General features: G+C 44.1%; 1 protein-coding gene across 2 annotated transcripts; it reads right to left on the minus strand.

The window, feature by feature from the left end:
* On the minus strand, positions 1–23,739 carry MARVELD2 (MARVEL domain containing 2). 2 transcript variants are annotated; one of them, XM_006058930.4, is made up of 7 exons: positions 23,380–23,739; positions 16,978–18,141; positions 15,823–15,858; positions 10,029–10,177; positions 5,692–5,863; positions 2,657–2,707; positions 1–2,059 (listed from the first exon to the last, which is right to left on the minus strand). In XM_006058930.4, exons 2-7 carry the CDS (start codon positions 18,124–18,126, stop codon positions 1,937–1,939), a joined length of 1,680 nt encoding a protein of 559 aa, XP_006058992.1. In that variant the 5' UTR covers positions 18,127–18,141; positions 23,380–23,739; the 3' UTR covers positions 1–1,936. The 2 variants fall into 2 exon arrangements, with proteins under 2 accessions (XP_006058992.1, XP_006058991.1); XM_006058929.4 differs by lacking the exon at positions 23,380–23,739 and adding an exon at positions 23,206–23,354.
* Between the last annotated feature and the right edge of the window lie 62 nt (positions 23,740–23,801).

Here is a 23,801-nt window from a genome sequence, read left to right on the forward strand (position 1 = left end):
AACGGGTAACTGAAATTTTAATAAACCTACGTATTTACATAAAAACTGCAAAAATCAACATTACAACATGGGTTTTCAAAGATTAACATTTACAATTATGGTAAAACATATAGTTTCACAAGTTAAATTTCCCTGACACTTCATTTCAGTATGAATCTAACTCTTTATAGTTTATCAAAGTGGTATTATTTCATCTTTTTTTTTTTAAAGCATAGGTGTTTTTCTTAAGTGAAATGTTAACATGGGACCCCAGTATATAAAACAGAAAGTGAAGCTGTTCTAGTTCATTAGAAGGGTTTCAGAGGGGGCCTCACACTTTCCTCAGTATCACCTCTTAAGACTTGTAGCACCCTAAGCATTGTCTGAGAACTGAGGACTGAAAATATTAACAATATACACTAAATGGGATTTCACTGACAAAGAAGAACTAGAAAGCTTATTCGGTAACCAGTTTGTTTTTCCACATGCTTTTCTTTGGTTTTATCACCTTAGAAAATTCCTCAAGTATTAATTATTTGAATGGCAGCTATAAGAAGCAAACATTATATTTCTGATTTGTTGCATTCTCCCACCTGGTCTCCTTTTTTCTAAACATTTTTGCTGCTCCTTAATTTTATCTTTCCAAAGCATTAGTTTTATGTCTTACTACTTCTTATTTACTTCCTACTACTTCCTTACTACTACTTACTTACGTCTTTCTCACCAGGAGAAGGAAATGGCAACCATTCCAGTATTCTTGCCTGGAGAATTCCATGGACAGAAGAGCCCGGTGGGCTACAGTCCATGGGGTCAAAAGAGTCAGGCCCGACTTGGTGACTTGTACTTCTATACCTGGGAAATTATCTACAAGATAGATGCTGCCGAATAGGGTCCAATAACAATGATTTTTTAAAAAACATTTTTAAGGCAGTCTCTTGTTCACATTAACAAAAATAAAACATTTCTCATGAATAAAGCCTTAAAGTCAAGCTAATTCTTGGGATGATGAAGCATTCCAATAAAGCGAAGGGAGGTTCTAAGTAAGATGTAACATCACGGGGCCTTAGGATGGACGTCTAAACAGGACAGAAAAAGAAACAGTAAAAGCTCAGTCTTTCCATTTGAGGTTTAGAGGAATGGCTGGGCTGTGGGAACATGAAGGTGTGTACACAGTGACGTTGATTAAAGAAAGGTAAGAAGGTTGCACTGGACCCCAGCGGGCACAGGGCCACAGGGAAGCAACGTGTGTAAGAGTTATTTACAGGCCATGGCCTTGGGTTAGCTGGCTGGACTTGCTCATTAAGGTCCTTACTTTGAGACTTATTCTGGGTAGATTATTCACTCCACAAACACGTCTGTATTTCACAAACACTGGTGCAGTGCTTAGAGTGTGCTCCAAGTGCTCACAAAAGTAACTCATTTAATCCTCATAACAACCCTGTGAGGTAGGTACTATAATTTGCCCCATTGTACAGATGAGGAAATGGACACAGGCAGGTTAAGCAACTTGCCCAAGGTCATAAGGCTTGAAAATGTTGATCTCGGATTCAAACCTCTTTCAAGGGAAGAAATGACATCTTTGGCTAGGATGAGACATTTGTCCTAAGAAGTCCCAGGAACCGGCCTAAGTAAAAAAGGAAAGAGCAGCACCAGAACTGATGACTTCACTCGATCGCCACCACAAGGACACAATATCCGAATCAATTCGAACAACATAAATATCACTTGCACACAGATGAGTCCAGAATTTCTTCCACTCTCAGTAAAGGCCCTTAGTAAAATTGAATTTGTTTTGAAATGTCTGAAATGCAATTGCAAACTGTCTTAACGTGACATACCAGCTAAACCAACCAGAAGCCTATTCATGAGGCATTTGCTTCTCTATCACAGACACCAGCATAAAAAAGATAGTAAATAAATATTAAGCATGATATAAAAAAGTGGCTTCAAATAAGTTTTAAGAATAATCCTGTACATCCCAATTCATCACTTTATCATATTCTTGAATCTTTTGCTTTATGTGAGAAAGTTTATTCTTCAGATAATCACAGCGTTCTTTTTTTTCTAGAAATGTAGGATCCTGGAAAAGAAACATAGCTGTTATCCCAGCCGCTGGCTTCCTCAGTGAAAACCATAGAAACACACATTATCACCCAGAAAATGGCCTTTCATAGCAGATTTCAAAATCTGCCCAACTAGAATAATAGGAAGTTCTCTACATGTACTTCAGCAGATTTTATTTTTTAGAACAACTTTTGGTTCACAGCAAAATTGAGTCAGAAGTAGGGAGCTGACGTGCCCTTAACTTGAGTAGTTTAGAATACATTAAAGAGTAAACCATGGATTACTAAAAGCACTCCCCAGCCTCTACTGATTTGTGCAATTAAGTTAGGGATGGAATTAGAAACCTCTAGAAGAACTTAAATCTGTGAATGAATGTGGGTGAAGAGCTCCGTCAGGGGGCTCATTTCCCTGGGTTCCTAAAGCAGGACACAGCAGAGTGTATTCAGGACAGAGAGGACAGAGGGCGCCCAGCAGCCACCCGCGGTTCCTAACAAGTAGCATCTTAAGAATCACAAAACAAGAACTACATTAGCTTCAACAATCTGAAGTCTGTCAGCCGACACCACTGTACCTGGATAAGGCTACACCATAAGAAGGAAATGGTTTTACTCACATTCTTTTTTTTCTTAAGCTCTTGGTGGATTCTTGAAATTCTCTCATGTTCCTAAAAATAATATATCATATACGTGAATGAAAATATTTGCAGTTACTCAGATCGTATCTCAAGAGGACTTCCCTGGTGGTCTAGTGGTTAAGAATCTGCCTACCAATGCAGGGGGACATGGGTTCGATCCCTGGTCTGGGAAGATCCCACATGCCGCAAAGAGCAACTAAGCCCGCGTGCCACAACTACTGAGCCTCAGTGCTGTAACTACTGAAGCCCGGTGCCCTAGAGCCCGCGCTCTGCAATAAGAGAAGCCACTGAAATGAGAAGCCTGGGCATCACAACTAGAGAGTAAGCCCCCGCTCGCTGGAACTAGAGAAAGCCCGCAAGCAACAACCAAGATCCAGCACAGCAAGGGGAAAAAAAATGTCTCAGTAGTACACTGGCCACTGAGTAATGAGTACACACTGGAGATGAATAAGCCTGGCTGGCAGACTCCTGCCCATGCAAAGTTCAGCCTGAGGACCAGAGGCTGTCTTTTGTGATACAATTAATATCTCCACTTTGGATAAGGCCTGGAGGAGACACCGAGACTAACTGCGGCCCTGTCGTTTGGCTACTTACTTGCCAAGCCGTGGTAAAAACCAGAGGAAATGAGTATTGTCGACACCCTGTGGGATTATCATTGGAGGACTCAGTCTCTCTGTGCCTGCTGTAATCAGGACCCTGCCACCCCACCAACTGCAGACCCACCTGCCTGAGCCCTGTTCACTCATACAAAGCCTACAAACCTGAGACCACCGGGCCTGGGCTTCGAGACTACACAAGACGGTTGGGTTTCTAACATCTGTCTGCCAACCAGCCTGCTATTTCCAGCCTGCGCTGATCTAGATGCTTGGCGCCTGCTCCTTCCCTTCTAAACTTGGTCACCCTTCTTGGAACTGTGGACCTTGTCTGTTCACCAGACGGTACTAACTGATCCTGGGCCTGCCTTCTGTGCTGGACTCCTCATGGTTCCCGGTACAGGTGTCTCTTAGCCAACACCTTTCCATCACTCCAAGCCTGGGAAAATGTCACTACTCTACACATTTGGCTTGCAGAGCTCATAATTATAACTCATTTAAATGTATGTGTAAAAGTCTGGTCAAAACAAAGATGCCCAACTAACAGAGGTCTCAGGAGAAGACTATACATATCTACATATAAAATATGCATGTGTGTGCTAAGTTGCTTCAGTCGTGTCCAACTCTTTGCAAACCTATGGACTGTAGCCGTCCAGGCTCCTCTGTCCATGGGATTCTCCAGGCAAGAATACTGGAGTGGGTTGCCATGCCCTCCTCCAGGGGATCTTCCTGACCCAGGGGTTGAAGCTGTGACTCTTATGTCTCCTCCTTTGGCAGGCGGGTTCTTTACCACTAGCGCCACCAGGGAAGCCCCATATAATATGGATATAGACTCTATATACATACATTTGACATTTATTAAAAAAATGCTGTATGAGTTTTAAAAATTTCAATGACACAAGTGGTGGATTAGATTAATACATTCTTTTTATAAAGGATAAATGTCCTTTACATGTGTGTGTTCCTTTACACACAAATGTGCATAGCAGCATTATTTATAATAGCCCAAACATGGAAACAATCCACTGTCCATTGTCTGATAAATGGATAAAGAAATTCATACAAAGGAATATTATTATTCCACCACAAAAAATAATGAAATATTGATTTCTGACCCAACATTGATGAACCTTGAAAACATGAGGCTAAACAAAAGAAGCCAGACATTCAAGGCCAATTCCCAGGTGCCGCAGGGGTAAAGGATCTGCCAGTGCAGGAGATGCGCATTTGATCCCTGGGTTGGGAAGAGCCCCTGGAGGAGGAAATGGTAACCACTTCAGCAAACCTGCCTAAAAAATTCTGCGGACAGAGGAGCCTGGTGGGCTACAGTCCATGGGGTTGCAAAGAGTTGGACACAACTGAGTGCCAGAGCATGCACACACTTATATTACTGCATTTACACGAAGTGTTCAAAATAAGCAAATTCATACAGACAGAAAGCATTAGTAGTTGTCAGTGGTTGGAGAGAGGGGAAATGGGGAATTAGTACTAAGGGGTATATTTTTTTTAGGAGGGGTAATAAAAATGTTCTGGAATTAGAGTGGTAATGGTTATACAACTTTGTGAATATATTAAAGCCAACCAGGGAGTTTCCTGACAGTCCAGTGGTTAGGACTCTGGGCTTACACTGCTGAGGGAGTGGGTTCAATCCCTGATCAGGGAAACTGGGATCTCACAGGTTGTATGGCATAGCCAAAAAACCCCACAAAAACCCAAAACAAACAAACAAAAAAATACGAAACCACTGAATTGACACTTAAAAGCAATGAATTTATGTTATGTGAATTATATTTCAATGAAAGAAATGCATGTCAGGTAAAAAAATGCCATTGATTATGAGGGCATCCTGATTTCCCAGATATTAAAATGTGAAAAAGACAAAACATTAGAGAAAAAGCATGAGTCTTCTATGACTGCCGTGTCCACCTTGGTTTTCCTTTCTGCCATAGACACGGTCATCGGTCTGCAGCACGGGCCCTGCAGCTCACATGTGCGGCCTCAGGTCCACTTTCCACCCTTACCTGCTGTGCTCTCTGGGCCTGGGGTGCTAGCTGCTCAGCTGTGACTTACCCTGGAGATGCATGGCCACTGGCGGCTCCTCTACACTCCGTCCACCATTTGTGAATAAACCCTCCTCAAATTATCTTAGTTTGAGTGTGCTGTCTGTCTCCTTTGGGACCCTAATTGACTCAGTGTGTACCTTAGGCAAATTTATATTTTACTTAAGTAGGAAAATAAAATGTAGTTTAACAATTGAAAGCAAAAGACATTAAATGATATATTTTGAATTGTCACCCTGAAGATCTCAAGTGACTTCCCCAGACAGCAGATATATACGGTTATGCCTCCTCTACATTTTGGACAAAGTCAGAATTCATCCTTCCTCTATCGGAACTCTGCCTTAACAGTGCAGGCCCTCACCTGCTGGTTTTCTGAACGATGCGGCAATCTGCTCATCACAGCATCCAGCTCATCAAACTTCCTCAGGATGGCCTGGACTTCAGCGGAGAGCTCTTTGTACTCTGCAAACTGGTCCTGGAACACAGCTTTATAGCGTTCTCGCTCATCACTTGTCTGAATCATAGGGTATTTCCTGAGGAAAAAAAATAAACCAAAGTTGGAGCGTGGCCAAGACGGTGGAGTAGGAAGATCCTGAGCTCACCTCCTTCCATGGCCACAGCAAAATTACAACTATTTATAGAGCAACTATTGCTGAGAGAGACCAGAAGACTAGCAGACGATATCTTCTACAACTAAAGATGTTTACTAAAGAAGCAACCACAACAAGATGGGTAGGAAGGCAGAGATACAGTAAAGTCAAGACCCATACCCCTGGATGGGAAGCCCACAAACGGGAGGCTAACCACAACTGCAGAAGGTCTGCTCAAGGAGCGAGGTGTCTGAGCCCCATGCTGGGCTCTTCTGCACTGGGAAGACAAGGCCCCAGACAATTTGGTGTTGAAGGTCAGCAAGCCTTACTTTCGGGAGACTCTGAGGCCTGTGGCAAATAGTCTCTACCCTTAAAAGACGCACACAAAATCTCACACACTCCGGGATCCAGAGCAGAAGCAGTTATTTGAAAGACGTCTGGGTCAGACCCACCGCTGATCCTGGAGAGCCTCTCAGAGAGGCAAGAGGCAACTGGAACTCGCCCTGAGGACACAGACACTGACAGCAGCTTTTCTGTGGAGCTTGTTCTACCACGAGCGCCATTCTGGAACCCTCCCTCTGGCTTACTGGTGCAGGGACCAGGCCCTGCCCACCAGCCTGTGAGCACAGTACTGGGATGCCCAGCCCACCAGCTTGTGAGCACCAGTGCTGGGATGCCCAGCCTAGCAGCCTGTGAGCACAGTACTGGGATGCCCAGCCCACAGCCTGTGAGCACCAGTACTGGGATGCCCAGCCCACCAGCCTGTGAGTACCAGTACTGGGATGCCCAGCCCACCAGCCTGTGAGCACCAGTGCTGGGATGCCCAGCCCACCAGCCTGTGAGCACCAGTGCTGGGATGCCTCAGGCCCAGCAGCTAGCCAGGTGGGGTCACAGTACCACTCACTAGGGGGCCAGGTGGGCCTGTCCACCAGAAGACCAACACCAGCTCCGGGACCCCTCAACCCTGTAGCCAGAGACCCCAGGACCCAGCTCTGCCTACCTGTGGGCAGCACTCGCCCCCGCACCTGGCCCTACTGTGGGTGCGCACCAACTCCAGGACCCCGGGACCTAGCACCACCCCACCAGCTGACTGGCACTACCCTTGGGATCCCTTGGGCCCCAGCTTTCCCATCGACAGGCTGAAGTCACGGGACTAACCCTCTCCCCCACCCCCACCCACCTTTCTTTCCCCTGGCCAGACCCCAGCATACCCACCAGCACCAGAAGACCAAGCTCAGCTCTGAGACACTTTGGGCCCCAAAGCAGCTGCCCTGGGACCGGATACCAGCTTTGAGACACCATGGACTCCACAGCCAGCCATGCCAGGAACTGGCCTCACTCAAGCAGGCTGACCCTAGACCTGGGCTCCCCAGGCCTGCAACCACCAGCCCTGGAAACCAGCTCTGCCCACCTGTGGACCAACACTAGCCTCAGGACCCCCCGGGACTTCACAGGCATCAACCTTATGACCCAGCTCCACCCACCACAGGCCAGCAACCTCCTCACAAGGCCGGGCCTGGCAGCAGGACTGGGAGGCAGCCACGCCGAGCAGACATCCGCGGTAGGCAGCCTGCCGTCACAGCAGGGCCCATGCAGCCCTCACAGGGGACACCGTTAGAGCATGCAGCTCTGGTGATGAGAAGGGAGTGCGCCACGGGGACACACGGGACATCTTCTACAAAAAGCCATACTTCAAGGCCAAGAAACAAAACTGCCAACCAAACACACAGAAATGAAAACAGCAAATTAGGCAAAATGAAGCCACAGCAAATTACGTTCCAAATGAAGAAACAAGATAAAACTCCAGAAAACCAAGTAAAGTGGAAATAAGCAAACTACCTGATTATACTTATAAAGATGTTCAAAGAACTCAGGAGAAGAGTGTATGAGCAGGGTGAGAAGTTAGAAGGTTTAAACAAAGAGTGAAAAAATAAAAAGGACACCAAGCTCAGCTGAAGAATACAATAACTGAAATGAAAAGTCTACCGAAAAGGAGGCAATAGTAGATAAGATGATACACAGCCACAGATCAGCAAACTGGAAGACAGAGCAATGGAAATCACTCACTTGAGCCAAAAAAAGATTTAACAAAAATATGTGAGAACACTTTAGGAGACCTCTGGGGCAACATCATGAACACTGACATTCACATTATAGGGATCCCAGGAGGACAGACAGAGAAAGGGACAGAGAAAATATTTAGACACATTAATAGCTAAAAACTTCCCTAGCCTGGGCAACAAAGGAAAAGCAACAATTTATCACAAGGGAACTGGCATAAAGGCTATCACATGACATTTCAGTAGAAACTCTGTAGGCCAGAAGGGAGTGATAGAATATATTCAACGTGATGATAGGGGAACATCTACAACCAAGAAATACTCTACCTGGTAAGGCTTTCATTCAGATATGATGGAGAGATCAAAAATTTACAGACAAAAACAAAAAACAAACAAACAAAAAATTTTACAGACAAGCAGAAGATAAGATTTAGTACCACCAAACTAGCTTTACAAGAAATGTTAAAGGAACTTCTTTAAGTAGAAAAGACTATTAACTAGAAACCTGAAAATTAAAAAAAGAAAAATCTTATTGGTAAAGGCAAATATACAGTAAAGGTAGTAAATCAGCCCTGTACAAAGCTGCTGCTGCTGCTGCTGCTAAGTCGCTTCAGTCTTGTCCGACTCTGCGACCCCATAGACGGCACCCACCAGGCTCCGCCATCCCTGGGATTCTTCAGGCAAGAACACTGGAGTGGGCTGCCATTTCTTTCTCCAATGCATGAAAGTGAAAAGTGAAAGTGAAGTTGCTCAGTTGTGTCTGACTCTGTGCGACCCCATGGACTGCAGCCTACCAGGCTCCTCCATCCGTGGGATTTTCCAGGCAAGAGTACTGGAGTGGGGTGCCATTGCCTTCTCGGTGTACAAAGCTAGTGAAAGTGAAATCACTCAGTTGCGACCGACTCTTTTCGACCTCATGGACTGTAGCCTACCAGACCTCTGTCCATGGGATTTTCTAGGAAAGGGTACTGGAGTGGGTTTCCATTTCCTTCTCCAGGGGATCTTCCCAACCCAGGAATCGAACCCGGGTCTCCTGCACTGCAGACAAACTCTTTACCCTCTGAGCCACCAGGGAAGCCCGTATAAAGCTAGTAGGAAGGTTAAAAGACAAAAGCCATAAAACCATCTATGTCACCTATAAGTAGTGGTTGCCAGAGAGGAGAGAGGTGGGGGAAAAAAAGAAATTGGTAAAGCAGATTAACAGGTAAAAACTTTCAGCTGCAAAATAAATGAGTCACAGGTACGACATGTCCAGTGCAGCGAGTATAATCAATAACTACGTAGTATCTTTGTTTGATGACAGATGATAACAGACTTATCCTGGGGATGATTTTGAAAAGTATAGAAATACTGTATCATTATGTTGTATACCAGGAAATAACATACTGTTGTAGGTCAATTATGCTTCAAAAACAAACTCACAGAAAAAGAGATCAGATCTGTGGTTACCAGAGGCAGGGGTAGGGGAAGAGGAAGTTTAGGGAGAGAAAATTGGATGAAGGTCATCAAAACCTATGAACTTTCAGCTATGAGATAAACAAGTATCAGAGACGCAATGTACAACATGATAAACACAATTAACACTGCTGTATGTTATATATGAAAATTATTAAAAGAGCAAATCCTAAGAGTTCTCATCACATGAAAAAAATTTTTTCCTTTCTTTCATTTTGTATCTATATGAGATGATGGCTGTTCACTAAACCTACTGTGATGAACATTTTATGATGCATGTAAGTTCATGATTTCATTACACTGTACACACTAAACATAAACAGAGCTGTAGGTCACTTATATCTCAAAATTGGAAGAAAAGGAAATCAAAGTGATAACTTTTTCATTAAAACAAGAGGAACAGGAAATCAGCTTATTACCTTATTTCTCAGTGACCATACTGTACCTTCAGTTCAATATACTACCTCTCAGGAAACAAACAACTGTTCAAATATAATTGACTTTAAGCAGAGTATTAACTTGAAGACGAACAGAAAAATGAAATTCCAAATGGAACCTCGCTATCTCTACCTTGAAGAAAGGCAGATACTCACGCCACGTAGTCTGGCATCACGATGGGTTTTGGGATGTGGCCCGGGGGAATAGGTCCACTCAGAAGTTCAGGTTTCATTTTTGTTGCTCTCAGTTCTTTAAAATTAACTTCTTGGTCTCTCTGTCTCTCACAACTGGTGGCCATGTCACACTACAGTTAGAGGGGAAAAGAGGATTTATTTATAAACAGAGCAAAAAAAACTCAACTTCATTCTTAGAGGAATAAAGACCCAGCACAGTCAAAAATAAATAAATAATAATAATTTAAAAATCTAGTCTCATTAAAAAAAAAAAAAGGAATAGAGTGCTTGGGGGCCCCACTGGGCAGTGCCCAGAATACCAAGCAGGCTGGAGAGGCTGGTGGATTCCAGGAGAGGGGTTTCCACATTACAAATAAAGGAGTAAAGTTCAGAGTCAGTGAATTCAAGGTCTCACAGCTATGAAGTGAAAAGCAACAATGAAAACCCAGGCCTTTCTAGTTAAGACTACGCTCTCACTGCTGAAAGCCCAGGTCCTGTGAGTTGCATGGCACAGCCAAGGAAAAAAAAAAAACCTAAAGCCCCTCAAAAACAGTACTTTTTGACTTTTGGGTTCTTTAAATGAATAAAAGGAGGAAACCAGTTTACTTAAATGTATATCGTGTCCGACTCTTTGCGACCCCATGGACTGTAGCCTATCAGGCTCCTCTGTCCATGGGATTTTCCAGGCAAGAGTGCTGGAGTGGATTGCCATTTCCTTCTCCAGGGGATCTTCCGAACCCAGGTCTCCCGCATTGCAGGCAGACACTTTACCGTCTGAGCCACCAGGGAAGCCCTGGTGTTCTTAAATGTGTATCACTCAATCCTAAAGTTCCCTGAAGTTCTGGTTGTGGTGCTATGCTTGTTGCTCAGTCGTGTCCAACTCTTTGCGACCCCATGGACTGTAACTCACCAGGCTCCTCTGCCCATGGGGATTCTCCAGGCAATAACACTGGAGTGGGTTGCCATTTCCTACTCCAGGGGATCTTCCCAATCCAGGAATCAAACTCAGCTCTCCCACATCGTGGGCGTATTCTTTAATTACTGAGCTACCAGGGAAGCCCAAGTAGCATGCTAGAAACGAGGCTGTGATGGGCGGAGGTGGGCAAAGGCACACTGCTTTCCGTGACATAGAAGAAAACTCCCTCCACTCCTCCGGTCTTCAGTCCCTGCTTGCTGAATAAAACTCCATCAACTAATTGAGAGTGGCTGGGGAGGGACCCTAGTCTATTGAAAACAAAATATAAAACAGGAATTTAAAACCTTGCTCTTTACCTGGTCAGGCAGCTTTGCAAATCCTTTGTTTCCTGATTTCTCTATCTCTCAGAGGCTGCCTTTGAGGTCTCATTTAACATTAGCTCACGCTAAAAACCTCCAACTGTTAACTCACCAAATAGTGCAGCCCATGGATAAGCCCAGCTTAGACGTGGAGGCTGCTGACTTGCCCTGGGGGAGGGCTACCGAGAGGGGAAGCCTGCACCCGGGCAGGTGGAAGGGGAACCAGGGCTCCTCCGCAGAAACGATGCCCAGCTACGGACCCAAACAGCAGGAACGCGAGTGGAGAGCAGAAAACCCAGAGGAAACGGGATCAAACAAGACTATTTTAGGAAACATATTCTGAGGTTAGCATCTGTTGCACTTTGTTCCTCGATGGTCAGAAGGCCACTTCTTCATCCTACTGAATTCTTTAATGCTTAATCTTGAAAATCCAACATGGTATTAAAATCAGTGGAAATTTTTTGGCTTAAGTAAGTGAATTTCCATTTCACGGCATCCCTTTCTAGCTTCTAAATATTTAACAACCTGTTTTCCCCCACAGCTGCCTGAGAAGTGTCCAGGGAGCACACTGACCCTCTTGGTCAGCAGCGCTGGGGCAGGCTCAGATTGCGTGGTCAAAATCACGAATTCTACCCAGGTAGTCACATTGGACAGGAGAGTCCATGTGAGGCTCCCCCCTCAGTCAGTCAGTCAGTTCAGTCGCTCAGTCATTTCTGACTCTTTGCAACCCTGTGAATCGCAGCACGCCAGGCCTCCCTGTCCATCACCAACTCCTGGAGCTTGCTCAAACTCATGTCCATCCAACCATCTCATCCTCTGTAGTCCCCTTCTCCTCACGCCTTCAATCTTTCCCAGCCTCAGGATCTTTGCCAGTGAGTCGGTTCTTCGTATCAGGTGGCCAAAGTATCGGAGTTTCAGTTTCACCATCAGTCCTTCCAATGAATATTCAGGACTGATTTCCTTTATGATGGACTGGTTGGATCTCCTTGCAGCCCAATGGACTCTCAAGAATCTGCTCCAACACCACACTTCAAAAGCATCAATTCTTCGGCGCTCAGCTTTCTTTATAGTCCAACTCTCACATCCATACATGACTACTGAAAAAACCATAGCTTTGACTAGACGAACCTTTGTTGGCAAAGTAATGTGTCTGCTTTTGAATATGCTATCTAGGTTGGTTGTAGCTTTTCTTCCAAGGAGCAAGTGTCTTTTAATTTCATGGGTGCAGTCACCAAGTTTTTTCAAGCCAAAGCTATTCATTTTCCTTACTTGCCCGTTCCTAATTCCAAGATTCACCTTTTAATATAAAAAGGAGTTCTAAGAAATCATATTTCCACACAGACTATCTCACCTGCTTTACATTTTTCCCCCTGTTTTTATGCTCTTAACATTTTCTTTCACTCTTTTTGGGTGAACCACACTGATATCAATTCAGAAAATCTCCTGGGGAAAAAAATCTAGAACTAGACATGACACAAAAATGAAAACCTCTTCAGGCTTTCACTGAAAGGAAGTTAATTGGGCTCCAGCCCTAGGACACACCACTCTCAAACAGTACTCCAGATTACGAACACATGGCCCCAGATTTCATGACCTTTCTCTGCATCTAGCAAAAACTAGTCTTGTCACAGAAAAGCTTTGCTGTGAGGCAAGAGAAAGCAATTAAGCCTGGGGTAAGTAACGTTATGGATACAATTACTAAGCTTTTCAAATAAAAAATGGGCTGGAGGAATACATTGTCAAGTTAGAAATGGGGAGAGTCAGACATGTGTTTCAGGGTGCTCTTGTTCAATTTCTGACTGTCCCTCCCTGTAAGTGTATTTGATGTCATGATGCACAGACCCCAATCCCAAACCCACACTATTGCTTTTTATGCCCAGATTAGATTAGAAAAAATTATTTATTTATTTGGCTGCATCAGATCTTAGTTGCAGCATGTGGGGTCTAGTTCTCTGACCAGGGATTGAACCCAGACCCCCTGCATTGGGAATGTGGAGTCTTAGCCACTGGACCACCAGGGAACTTCTCCAGGTTAGATTTTGACTCTTCTAGTTAAGAAATCTGCTCACCACTTAAGGACTTAGAACTTCTTTCTGTAGAAATGATGATCCATTTAGCTTACTCTGATTGTTAGTCGCTGAGTTAGTCACAAGTCTAACTGAAATGTATATCCTGACGCAATTAATGTTGAATAAATAAATGAACATTTAAAATGAACTAAAACACAAGAGAATCAGGAAGTTAAAACAAAGTACAATTAAAAAACAACCAAAATGCAACCCCCTCCCCCCGCACAAAGCAGTATTGCTCTAATTCTATGAACAATGTTTAAACTGTAGAGGTTTGTAACATTAGGTCCACACTGTCCTGTGAGAGAGAAACTCTTCAATATACTATAGATCAGCTATTAATACCAGTCTCACTTATCCCCATGTGTGGTCAGTCAGGACTGGTCAGATATCCCTTGATTTCTAAAGATTTACGGATCTCCAAGAAAACCACAGCAAGGCTCAGCTGTAATTCAGATGACTTCATATATGAGTCAATCATTTAATGCAACTGACCCTTTAAAAACCATGACTAATTACAGATCCTCAAAGTTGCTTTGATCAATGAATAATGTTGAACTTGAGATACTATCATTCATAAATTGATTTCCCGAGATGACACAGAAACACAAATCTGTGAGTTATTTAGTTTTGTACTTCTTGCTCGCTTGCTCTCACACTCACACACAATCACTCCACTAATCTTTTGTCTGTGTTTTTCACTAGATTTGTAAGCCCCTGGGAAATGGAGATAGTGTTCCTTGTTGTATCCATGTCACGGGCCTACAACCTGTCACGTGTTTGTTCAATGAATGAATTAATGATGACACCGATGTTTTAATCATGATTGCTGAGACAGGCTGTTGCTCATCCACTTAATAACGTCCTTATTTCAGCATGAATAAGATGTTTTCAAATAGTATTAATATTTGTATGTTACAACATAATTGAGAACAAAGTGAAAAAGAACCTCATCAAAGGTATTTTCAAAATGAATGCATTTAACAAAAAAGAACTTAAGGAAATTAGCAACCCAATTAAAAAAAACTGGACAAGATATAAACAGACAGTTAATAGGGAAGAAAATGCAAACATATGAAAAAGGCTCAACCTCACTCCTGATAAGAGAAATGCAAATTTCTACATTAGTGATATTTTTCACCTACCAGGTTGACAGATGTTAACAAATTTCCTAACACTGTGTGGTGAGGGTGTGAGGAAGCCTGTAGTGTGTTGGGGATAGAAATTGGTAGACCTTCTATTGGGCAATCTGGCAGTCAAACCAAAAATGTACATGCCTTTTGATCCAGAAACTCTCTTCTCAGAATTTCAGTGTTCTTGCACATATATGAAAGGAAGTCCGTATAAGTATGTAGTCGTATGTATAAGGTTATTCACTGTAGCATTATTTTTAATAGTGAGAGGCTAGAAACAACTTATATGTTAATATCTGACTAAATGAATTACAGTCTAACCATAAAATGCAATACTCCGTAGTTGGAAACCAAGAATGCAAAAGTTTTCTATGTACTAATAAGGAAAAAATCTTAGAAATACATCGTTAAGAGAAAAAAATAAGGGATATAACAGTAGGTATGGTATGCTACCACTTGTGTAAAAGAAGGAGTAAAGCAAATAGATATCTATCTAACACACTTCCTTTTTAAAGAAACAAACAAATCCAAAGGTTGCATTCTTATCTTTTTGCTTAGAAATAATGCCCAGGGACTTTCCTAGTGGTCCAATGATTAGGACTCCATGCTTCCACTATAGGGGCATGGGTTCAATTTCTAGTCCAGGAACTAAAATCCCGCATCCCATGTGGCCTCCCCCGCCTCCAAAAAAAAGGAAAAAAATAATGCCCAATATCTTAAAAAAAAGAACTTTTCAATGAGGTAAAACTATGATTGAAATATATTACATTATTCTATATATACAATAATTATAATAACAGCATCTCAGTTAATCCTCTCAAGCAAACTTGTGAGGTAGAAATTATTAGTATCTCAATTTTACAGATTAAGAAACTGAGGCCTGGGAAGGTAAGCACCTTGTCTACCGTCACAGTCAGTAAACTGTGGAATGGGGATTTCTTTCCCAACACGACAAAATTTGGCATCTGAAAGCAGCACGACAAGAATAGGAAAGAATGGAGAAGAACTGAAGACACTGAAAAAACCGGGGGAGAATCACCTTCATTAAAAACAAACAAACAAACAAATATATAATAAGAACCAACTGTGTTCACTTGCAGACGCTTTCAGCTAACAAAACTAAAAGATGCTACAAATAGCCCTGTCTGATTTGGCCCTCTTAGTATTAGAAAAAAGATAAAAAGTCCTATTACAAACTTACTGCAATAGATACACTTTTACAGACAGGTGATCTACAAACAGACAAGAGAGAAAACTGGCAAATCCAGAGATAAAACACGACGTGGACTTGGTTCTTACCATTTTCCTTTTCGATGGTAACGATGGCTCACTTATCTGTAACAGAAAGAGTTGAAACGACTTTTTAGAGGTGCGCGAAGCTACTGAGCAAATAGTGTTGTCCCTTTGTACTGATAGCCCAATTTCAATTTTATAGATACTGCTTCTCTACAGATGGATTCCTGACTCTCCTGGCCACGCTTTGGTGGACCAGTGGAGAATCCGAGGAGGAGAAATAACTGTGACTCCGTCAATCAGGAGCAGAGAACAGAGCTGCCAATAAGGAGATGGTGGCGACGATTATGGAGTTGCCTTGAACTACCTAGAGATTTTATTTATGCTTGATTCCCACTGCCTCACACAATTAAAGAGTTTGGAATGGTTACATTATTAATTTTATAATTAAAAAAGCTACACGCCAGTATGTCTTAACATTTAGGAAGTTACGGCAACACAAACAGGCATCATTCAAGTTTAATCAACCATTATGCAAACTCGTATAAAAACAAGCTTCTGTTAAGAAAAGGAAAAGAAATAACAGAATTATATGAGTGACAGCCATAATAACATAGAATTTGAAGTGATAGTAACTCCATTATTATTAAATTACATAAAATTATAAGGATGTGTTTCACTATCTGATTTCACACTGATTAGAATTTAAAATTCTGTACTTTGCATACACAGATGTAAAACTTAAAAATATGCTTACAATACTGAGATAAATTTATAAACTCCAAGAAAAGTGGGTTTCAGATTTCATTACAGATTTAAATGAGCACTTTGCTCTTGCAACTGAACAATTATGCTTTTTATTAAGTCTTACCATACTAAGGAATCAAGATTGTTCTTAATGATGGGCCATTTACTTTACTGAATATGTTGTTGTTCTTCTTTATAGAAACTCAATAGCTGTGTGTTCTCTTACATATTGGACAGACAATAGTGCAACCAACGAACTATATATTACCTTACACATCTGGGGTCTACTTGCGACCTTACATAACAGTGACACGCAGAGTGGGTTATCTGGGCAGAGCGTGTCAGATACAGAGTGAGGCCTTTGGAACTTCAGACCATTAAAAACAACAACGACAGCTTTGTTTTGAGAACTATAGGTATTTAAGGAGGGAGCTAATAGCAGAAAGAAAGAACAAAGATGGTGAAATCCCTTACCTCCTGCTGCTCAGTGTATTCCCTGTGTCTCCGAGCCGCCTCGTGCCTCCACAACTTTAGGCAAACCAAAGCACCGATGAGATAAACAATCATGGTGACAAAGAGGAAGATCATGGCTGCGATCTGCCCTCCTTCCACCCGGCAGAATCCTGCGTTCACTGGCGTGTTAAATAACGGATAGTAGCAGAGTCCCCCTCGGTTGGTATCATTCACATAGACTATGGCTGCGGCCATGTACAAAATGAACAAGGAGACATTGATTCCAAATTCAGTGAGGGGCCACCAATTTGAGTCCAAGAGGATGGTCCGATAATACATGGACATGCCAAGCACCAGGATGATGATGGTGGTCACCCAGGCCAAGCCAGCAACCACAAGGACAAAGGCAGTTTTGGGGCCACTGTAGTAATAGCCCCCATAGGTACTGCCCAGGCCACCCATGCCTCCTATGCCGTAGGGCTGTGAATACCCAAACATGTTATACCATTCGCTGTCCTTGTGAATGTACGCTGTGACACAAGCGAAAACGCCGGCCCCCAGCAGCAGCTCGGCCACCCCCAGGATCCGCAGCAGGCCTGCCCACGACTTCATGTAGGAATACCTAAGGTGATACTCCTCTACCTTCTCGCTGTAGGTTCGGGCTGTGTGCGTGTGTCGGCCTAGGGATCCATAGGGATCGTGAGGAAACATGGCCTCAGTCTCTTTCTGGGAATGCCAGCTGCCTTCGGGCTCGCCGTGAGGATCTTTGCAGGAATTTGGGGGTGAACGATGGTTTGATCTTGTGGGCGAGGCTGGAGGTGAACACTCCACTCCATCGGAGATGTATCTGATGTCTGACACTGGCTTATCCCACTCCGGGTCCTTTTTCTTCCCTCTGAAGAAGTTCTTCCAGGACTCAGGGACAAAGCGTCTTACAGGCTTGAGATCCGGCGCTATGGCCGGTTCCTCTGTGTCACTTGAGTAGAATTCTGGGCCGAAGGGCGGCTGTAATGGGAGAGGGGGTGGTGGCAATGGATCAGCGCTCACGGCCAGCTCACTGTCTCGAAGAGTCTGGAAGGTTCTTATGGTGCCATCTGGATAGTCTGAGTCCCTTGGGACCTCATCATAGTGTCTGTCCCGATTCCTGGATCTTCTGTCACTGGACGACATTTGTGATGTTCACACCTGGAGTCAGGATTAAAGTTATCTCTTATGCTTAGTTATGTACCCTTCAATGATGCTGGTTTTAGTCACTTAGTAGCAAATGATCATATTCAGGAAACCAATATGATCATATCTAATCATCATGATATAGAAAATGACAAAGCAAATACATACATTTTATTTTATTATTTTTGTGTGTAATAAAGTTTTATTAAAGTATAAAGGAGATAGGGAAAGCTTCTGACATAGACATCAGAAGGGGGCAGAAAGAATACCTGCCTGCCAGTCTTTAGCTGGATGTTATATAGTTCCTAAGTAAAAGTAAAAAGTCGCTCAGTCATGTCCAGGCTCCTCTGTCCATGGGATTCTCCAGGCAAGGATACTGGAGTGGGTTGCCATTTCCTTCTCCAAAATACATACATTTTAAACATGTGTAACAATTATGTTAGCCAGGGATACAGAACCATTCTATGAGATTTAAGGGCAATTAAAATCTTAAACCTTTAGGGATTACAACATTTATAAGTCAAATTTACCTACGAGCCCTATAAACAACAAAGTGTAAAAAACCAAAAATGAGACTAAATTTTAATGCAGGGTGCTAACACATTCCAAGCAGAGTCCTTTCCTCAAATATCTAAATAAACATATTTAAGAGTTTGAGCATACCAAACTTGATGGGTCAGCAAATACTCACTTTCATTAACTCAAGTCTGTTTTGGAACAGCCCACGAGAATCAGTCTGGTAAACACATGGAGTGGAGGGCCCCTTTCCTTCCTAATTTGGGAAGTCACGTTTTGGGAGTCACTTCTTCCACTCTAATGGCATAACGCTTGATACTAGAAAATTGACTTCTAAGAGCCACAGCAATGCCCATGGAAATCACTCTTTCCAGAGCAATTATTTAAAGGTGATTTGCTGCAGCCATGGAAAGACTCATAAAGTATCTCAGAAGACTCGCCTGGTGGTCAGTGATTAAGAATTTGCATGGCAGTGCAGGGGACATGCTTTCAATCCCTGGTCTGTGAAGATTCCACCTGCCTCAGGGCTACGAAGCCTGTGGACCACAACTACTGCGCCCAAAGCTTTAACCCTGTGAGCCGCAACTACTGAGCCCAAGCGCCTAGAGCCCGTGCTCTGCAGTAAGTCACACACCGTTAACTAGAGAGTAGCCCCTGTTCACTGCAACCAGAGAAAGCCTGTGCGTAGCAACAAAGACCCAATGCAGCCATAAATAAATAAAAAATCTTTTTAGAAGGTACTGTCTCTTTGCGACCCCATGGATATACAGTCCATGGAATTCTCCAGGCCAGAATATTGGAGTAGGTAGCCTTTCCCTTCTCCAGGGCATCTTCCCAACCCAGGGATCAAACCCAGGTCTCCTGCCATTGCAGGTGGATTATTTACCAGCTGAGCCACAAAGGAAGCCCAAAAAGCTATCTTGCTAAACTAAGTTGCTTCAGTTGTGTCCGACTCTGTGTGACCCCACGGATGGCAGCCCACCAGGCTCCCCCGTCCCTGGGATTCTCCAGGCAAGAACACTGGAGTGGGTTGCCATGTCCTTCTCCAATGCAGGAAAGTGAAAAGTGAAAGTGAAGTCGCCCAGTCGTGTTAGAGTATTTAATCCATCTGAAAAATAGAAAATATCTATAACTTTTTATCAAACTTGATGATTTCCTTCAAGAAATCAATGACCTGAACACATATGCAAAAAGGAAACTATTTGCTATTATAACTACTATGTTTAAGGTACAATGCTTTTCTCCCTCAAACTGCTCATGAGTATTTATTGAAGGCTCCCTGGGCGCATGGTATTGTACTTGGCACTGTAAAGATCTCAGAATTAAAGCTGGTAATCCCACCTTTACGATGTTGAACAATTTAGAAATTCCTAAGGTTTTGTTTTTACTTTGTCAAACAGAGATCTAATCACTCAAACAATTCTTTACCAAGTACCTGTCACACACAAGGTTTCCTGAAGATGTATCGGTGAAAAAGGTTGACGGAAATCTTTGCCTCCATGCAGCTTAAATTCTGGGGGTGGGGAGCAGGGATGACAGATGATAGATAAGGCAAGTGAACGAGATGCCAACGAACAAAGTTGGGAAAGAGGGTAAGAAGTGCAGTGTAGATAGGATGCTATAATTTTACATAGAGTGGCCAGGGAATTCTTCAGAGAGAACAAGACATCTGAATATAGAAACGAAGGAGATGAGAGAAGATGCCAGGCAGGTATCAGGGGAAGTGCTTCAGGCAGCTGGAACAGCTAGTGTAAAAGCCTTAAAGTGGGAGTGCCTAGCATTGTTGAGGCATGGAGGCAGCAACAGCATGAGAGGGTGTGTAGCAGAATTGAGGCTGTCTGAATCCTTAGGACTTAAAAATCATTAGAAAGGATTCAGGCTTCTATTGGGAGTGACATGAGAAGCCACTGGAAAATTTCAGTAGAGGTCTGACATGATGTTACTATTTTTTTAAACAGGATCACTCTGGATGCTGTGTTAATAGTACATTCCAGGAGAAAAGAGTGAAAAGAGGGAGACCGGCTAGGAGGTCACTGAAATACAGTTGACCCTTGACCAACACAGGAGGAGTTGGTAAGGTGTAGTTGTGATTCCAAACCCAGGGATTCAACCAACTGCAAACCACTCAGTTCTGTATAAATATTTATTGGGGAAGAAAAAAAAAAAAGTAACTCAGTGGACCCTCACAGTTCAAAGCTGTGTTGTTCAAGGGTCAACTGTACTCCAGTGGGCCATGGTGGTGGCAACAAAGATAGCAAGAAGAGGTCAAACTCTCTGTACAGGGAATTAAAATTTTTAATAAAGAAACTTCCAAACAATAAAAAGTGGAAAGAATAGTATTACAAGTCCTTATGTGCCCATTAGCAACCTTCAATAATTATCAACTTATCAATACTGTTTCATCTATACCTTCCCCCTTATTCATCAATAGATTAAAGCAAATCCCAGACATCAGATCATTTTTATCTACATTTCTACACTGTCCAGCTTAGTCCTTGGAGGAGCAGCCTAAAGAGAGTCTAAGATACCTGTTAAAAGTTCAGGCAAAGCTAACAAGTAGGTAGGCTGCCCACTGAAGGGTATATACTACCACAGACTAAATACAATCACCTGGGTATTGAGTGGAGCTGGAGAGGTCTAAATTCTGGGGTCTAAATTCTAAAGGGGCACTCCAATTTTAAAGAATTAACTGTGAGTCCCAACATGGTGCCCAATGAAAAGTAGGAGAAAAAATTTAGTATAGAAAATAATTTATATAAATGATAGCAATTAGCAGTATTTTTTGGTCCTTTATCTCTTTATCTGTTGTCTAAAAGTACTTAAATTCTATGAATGCGTAGTACTAGTATAATTCTTGAAATACATTTTCCTAAAAAAAGTAGCGGCAAAAGCACAACAAATAACTTTAACAAGTTTTACATATCCTTCAATGTCTTTGATATACAGGCATTTAAGGGATACCAGTTTGGCGAATGGAGAAGGCAATGGCAACCCACTCCAGTACTCTTGCCTGGCAAATCCCATGGACGGAGAAACCTGGTAGGCTGCAGTCCATGGGGTCGCTAGGAGTCGGACACGACTGAGCGACTTCACTTTCACTTTTCACTTTCATGCATTGGAGAAGGAAATGGCAACCCACTCCAGTGTTCTTGCCTGGAGAATCCCAGGGACGGGGGAGCCTGGTGGGTTGCCCTCTCTGGGGTCGCACAGAGTCAGACACGACTGAAGCGACTCAGCAGCAGTAGCAGCAGCAGCAGTTTGGCAAAAGGAAATGGCAATCCACTCCAGTATTACTGCCTGGAAAATCCCATGGACAGAGGAGCCTGGTAGGCTATATATAGTCCATGGGGTCGCAAAGAGTCAGACACGACTGAGCGACTTCACTCACTCATAATGGATCTAATTCATGCTCACTTCTAATGGCATCACCGATTCAATGGACATGAGTTTCAGCAAACTAAGAGATAGTGAAGAACAGGCAGGGCTACCTACATGGGGTTGCAAAGAGTGCGACGCGACTTAAGAGACTGAACAACAGAAAGACTTGTGAAAAGTAGCTTATTTGAATTAGATCACCTTGGTGGTGGTTTGGTTAAGTCGCTAAGACGTGTCCGACTCTTGTGGCCCCATGGACTGTAGCCCGCCAGGCTCCTCTGTTTCTGCGATTCTTCAGGCAAGAATACTGGAGTGGGTTGCCATTTCCTTCTCCAGGGGATATTTCCGACCCAGGAATCGAACCCGGGTCTCCCGCATTGCAGGCATATTCTTTACTGACTGAGCTACAAGGGAAGCCTAAGATCACCTTAAAAAGTCAAAATTCCAAATTTTGAAGAAATGTGTAATAGCAAATTATGTGATTTTAGAAGGATCCAGTCAGTTGTATTTTTACATTTCTATATCTGGATACCCCTAGCGTCTTTCAGGGACTCATAGAGAGTCCAGTTAGAATCAGCACGCTGAGGCAGGGCGAATTTTTGTTTTGTTCAAGCCCCGGGGCCCTGACTTCTTTCGGTCTGCACACACCATAGCGGTGATTAGAAGAAACGGTCTCCCCAGGAAAGTGTTACAGGAATCCAGTTGGTCACCTTTACACCACAGAATCACCCTTAACTGGCTTTTAAAGTTACGCTGGGCCCCAGACACAGGCAGATTTCACACACTACTGGTTTCCAGTGGAAAGGGAACTGCGCTTTGAACCGGGAAAAGTTGCAAGCATCCTTGTCGGGGTCTCTGCCCAGGCCGCGGCTCGTCGCTCCGTCCCCCCCCGCCTCCCCGCCCCACCTATTCGTTCGGTCTTTAACTCTGCACCCCCAGGTACGCGTCTCCGAGTCGGAGTGAAAAGGCAATTTCAGTCTTTCAAGATTCCGGCCCAAAGCGGCCGGAACTAAGCTGGGCCGGACCAGCCCAGGTCGGAATAGCCCTGCGCCCGGAAGCACCGCGGCTTCCCGGCCGGGGGTGGGGCGCGTCTCGCCCGGCACCTGTGTCCGCCGCGTGAAACCTGGCTGGCCGAGGGGCCCTCCTGCTTCCCAGGCCCCAGCTCTCCCCCGGGTCCGCAACCCTTACCGCGCCGGCGGCCGGCCTCGTCCGAAGGTAGTGGCGGGCGGCGCAGCAAGCGCGCGCGCCCAGGACGCCCCGAGGGGCCCACCCCCCTCCCCGACGCGCACCTGCCTGGGGTCCGCCGGCCCCTCCCCGCCCGCGTCCCGGTCACGTGGGCCCCACCCCTTGGGCCCAGCTCACCTGAGCGGCCACCTGCCAAAGCGCCCTCGCCTCCCGCGGCTCCGAAACCCAGTTCGGGCTCCTGGGGCGGGGCCGGGCCGAGCTTCGCCCCGCCCGGCTTCGTCAGGCCCAGACACCCGCCTGGGGCTTGGGCGGGTCGGTGTCCCCCACCCCCGCCAACCACACCTTACAGCAATAGCTTCGGATCAGGCTCCGCTGGGAGAGCTCTGGAAAGGTCTTTAAAAGAAAAGAAAGTGAAGTCGCTCAGTCGTGTCCGACTGTTGGTGACCCCATGGACTGTAGCCTACCAGGCTCCTCCGTCTATGAGATTTTCCAGGCAAGAATACTGGAGTGGGTTGCCATTGGATTAAACCCTCCGGAGAGTGTTCTTCGCAAGCTTGCTATTCCCTTCCTTCCCTATTTTTGAAAAAGTTTGGCACTGG

This window comes from Bubalus bubalis, chromosome 19, assembly GCF_019923935.1.
Source record: "Bubalus bubalis isolate 160015118507 breed Murrah chromosome 19, NDDB_SH_1, whole genome shotgun sequence".
In the NCBI taxonomy this organism is placed as follows: Eukaryota; Metazoa; Chordata; class Mammalia; order Artiodactyla; family Bovidae; genus Bubalus; species Bubalus bubalis.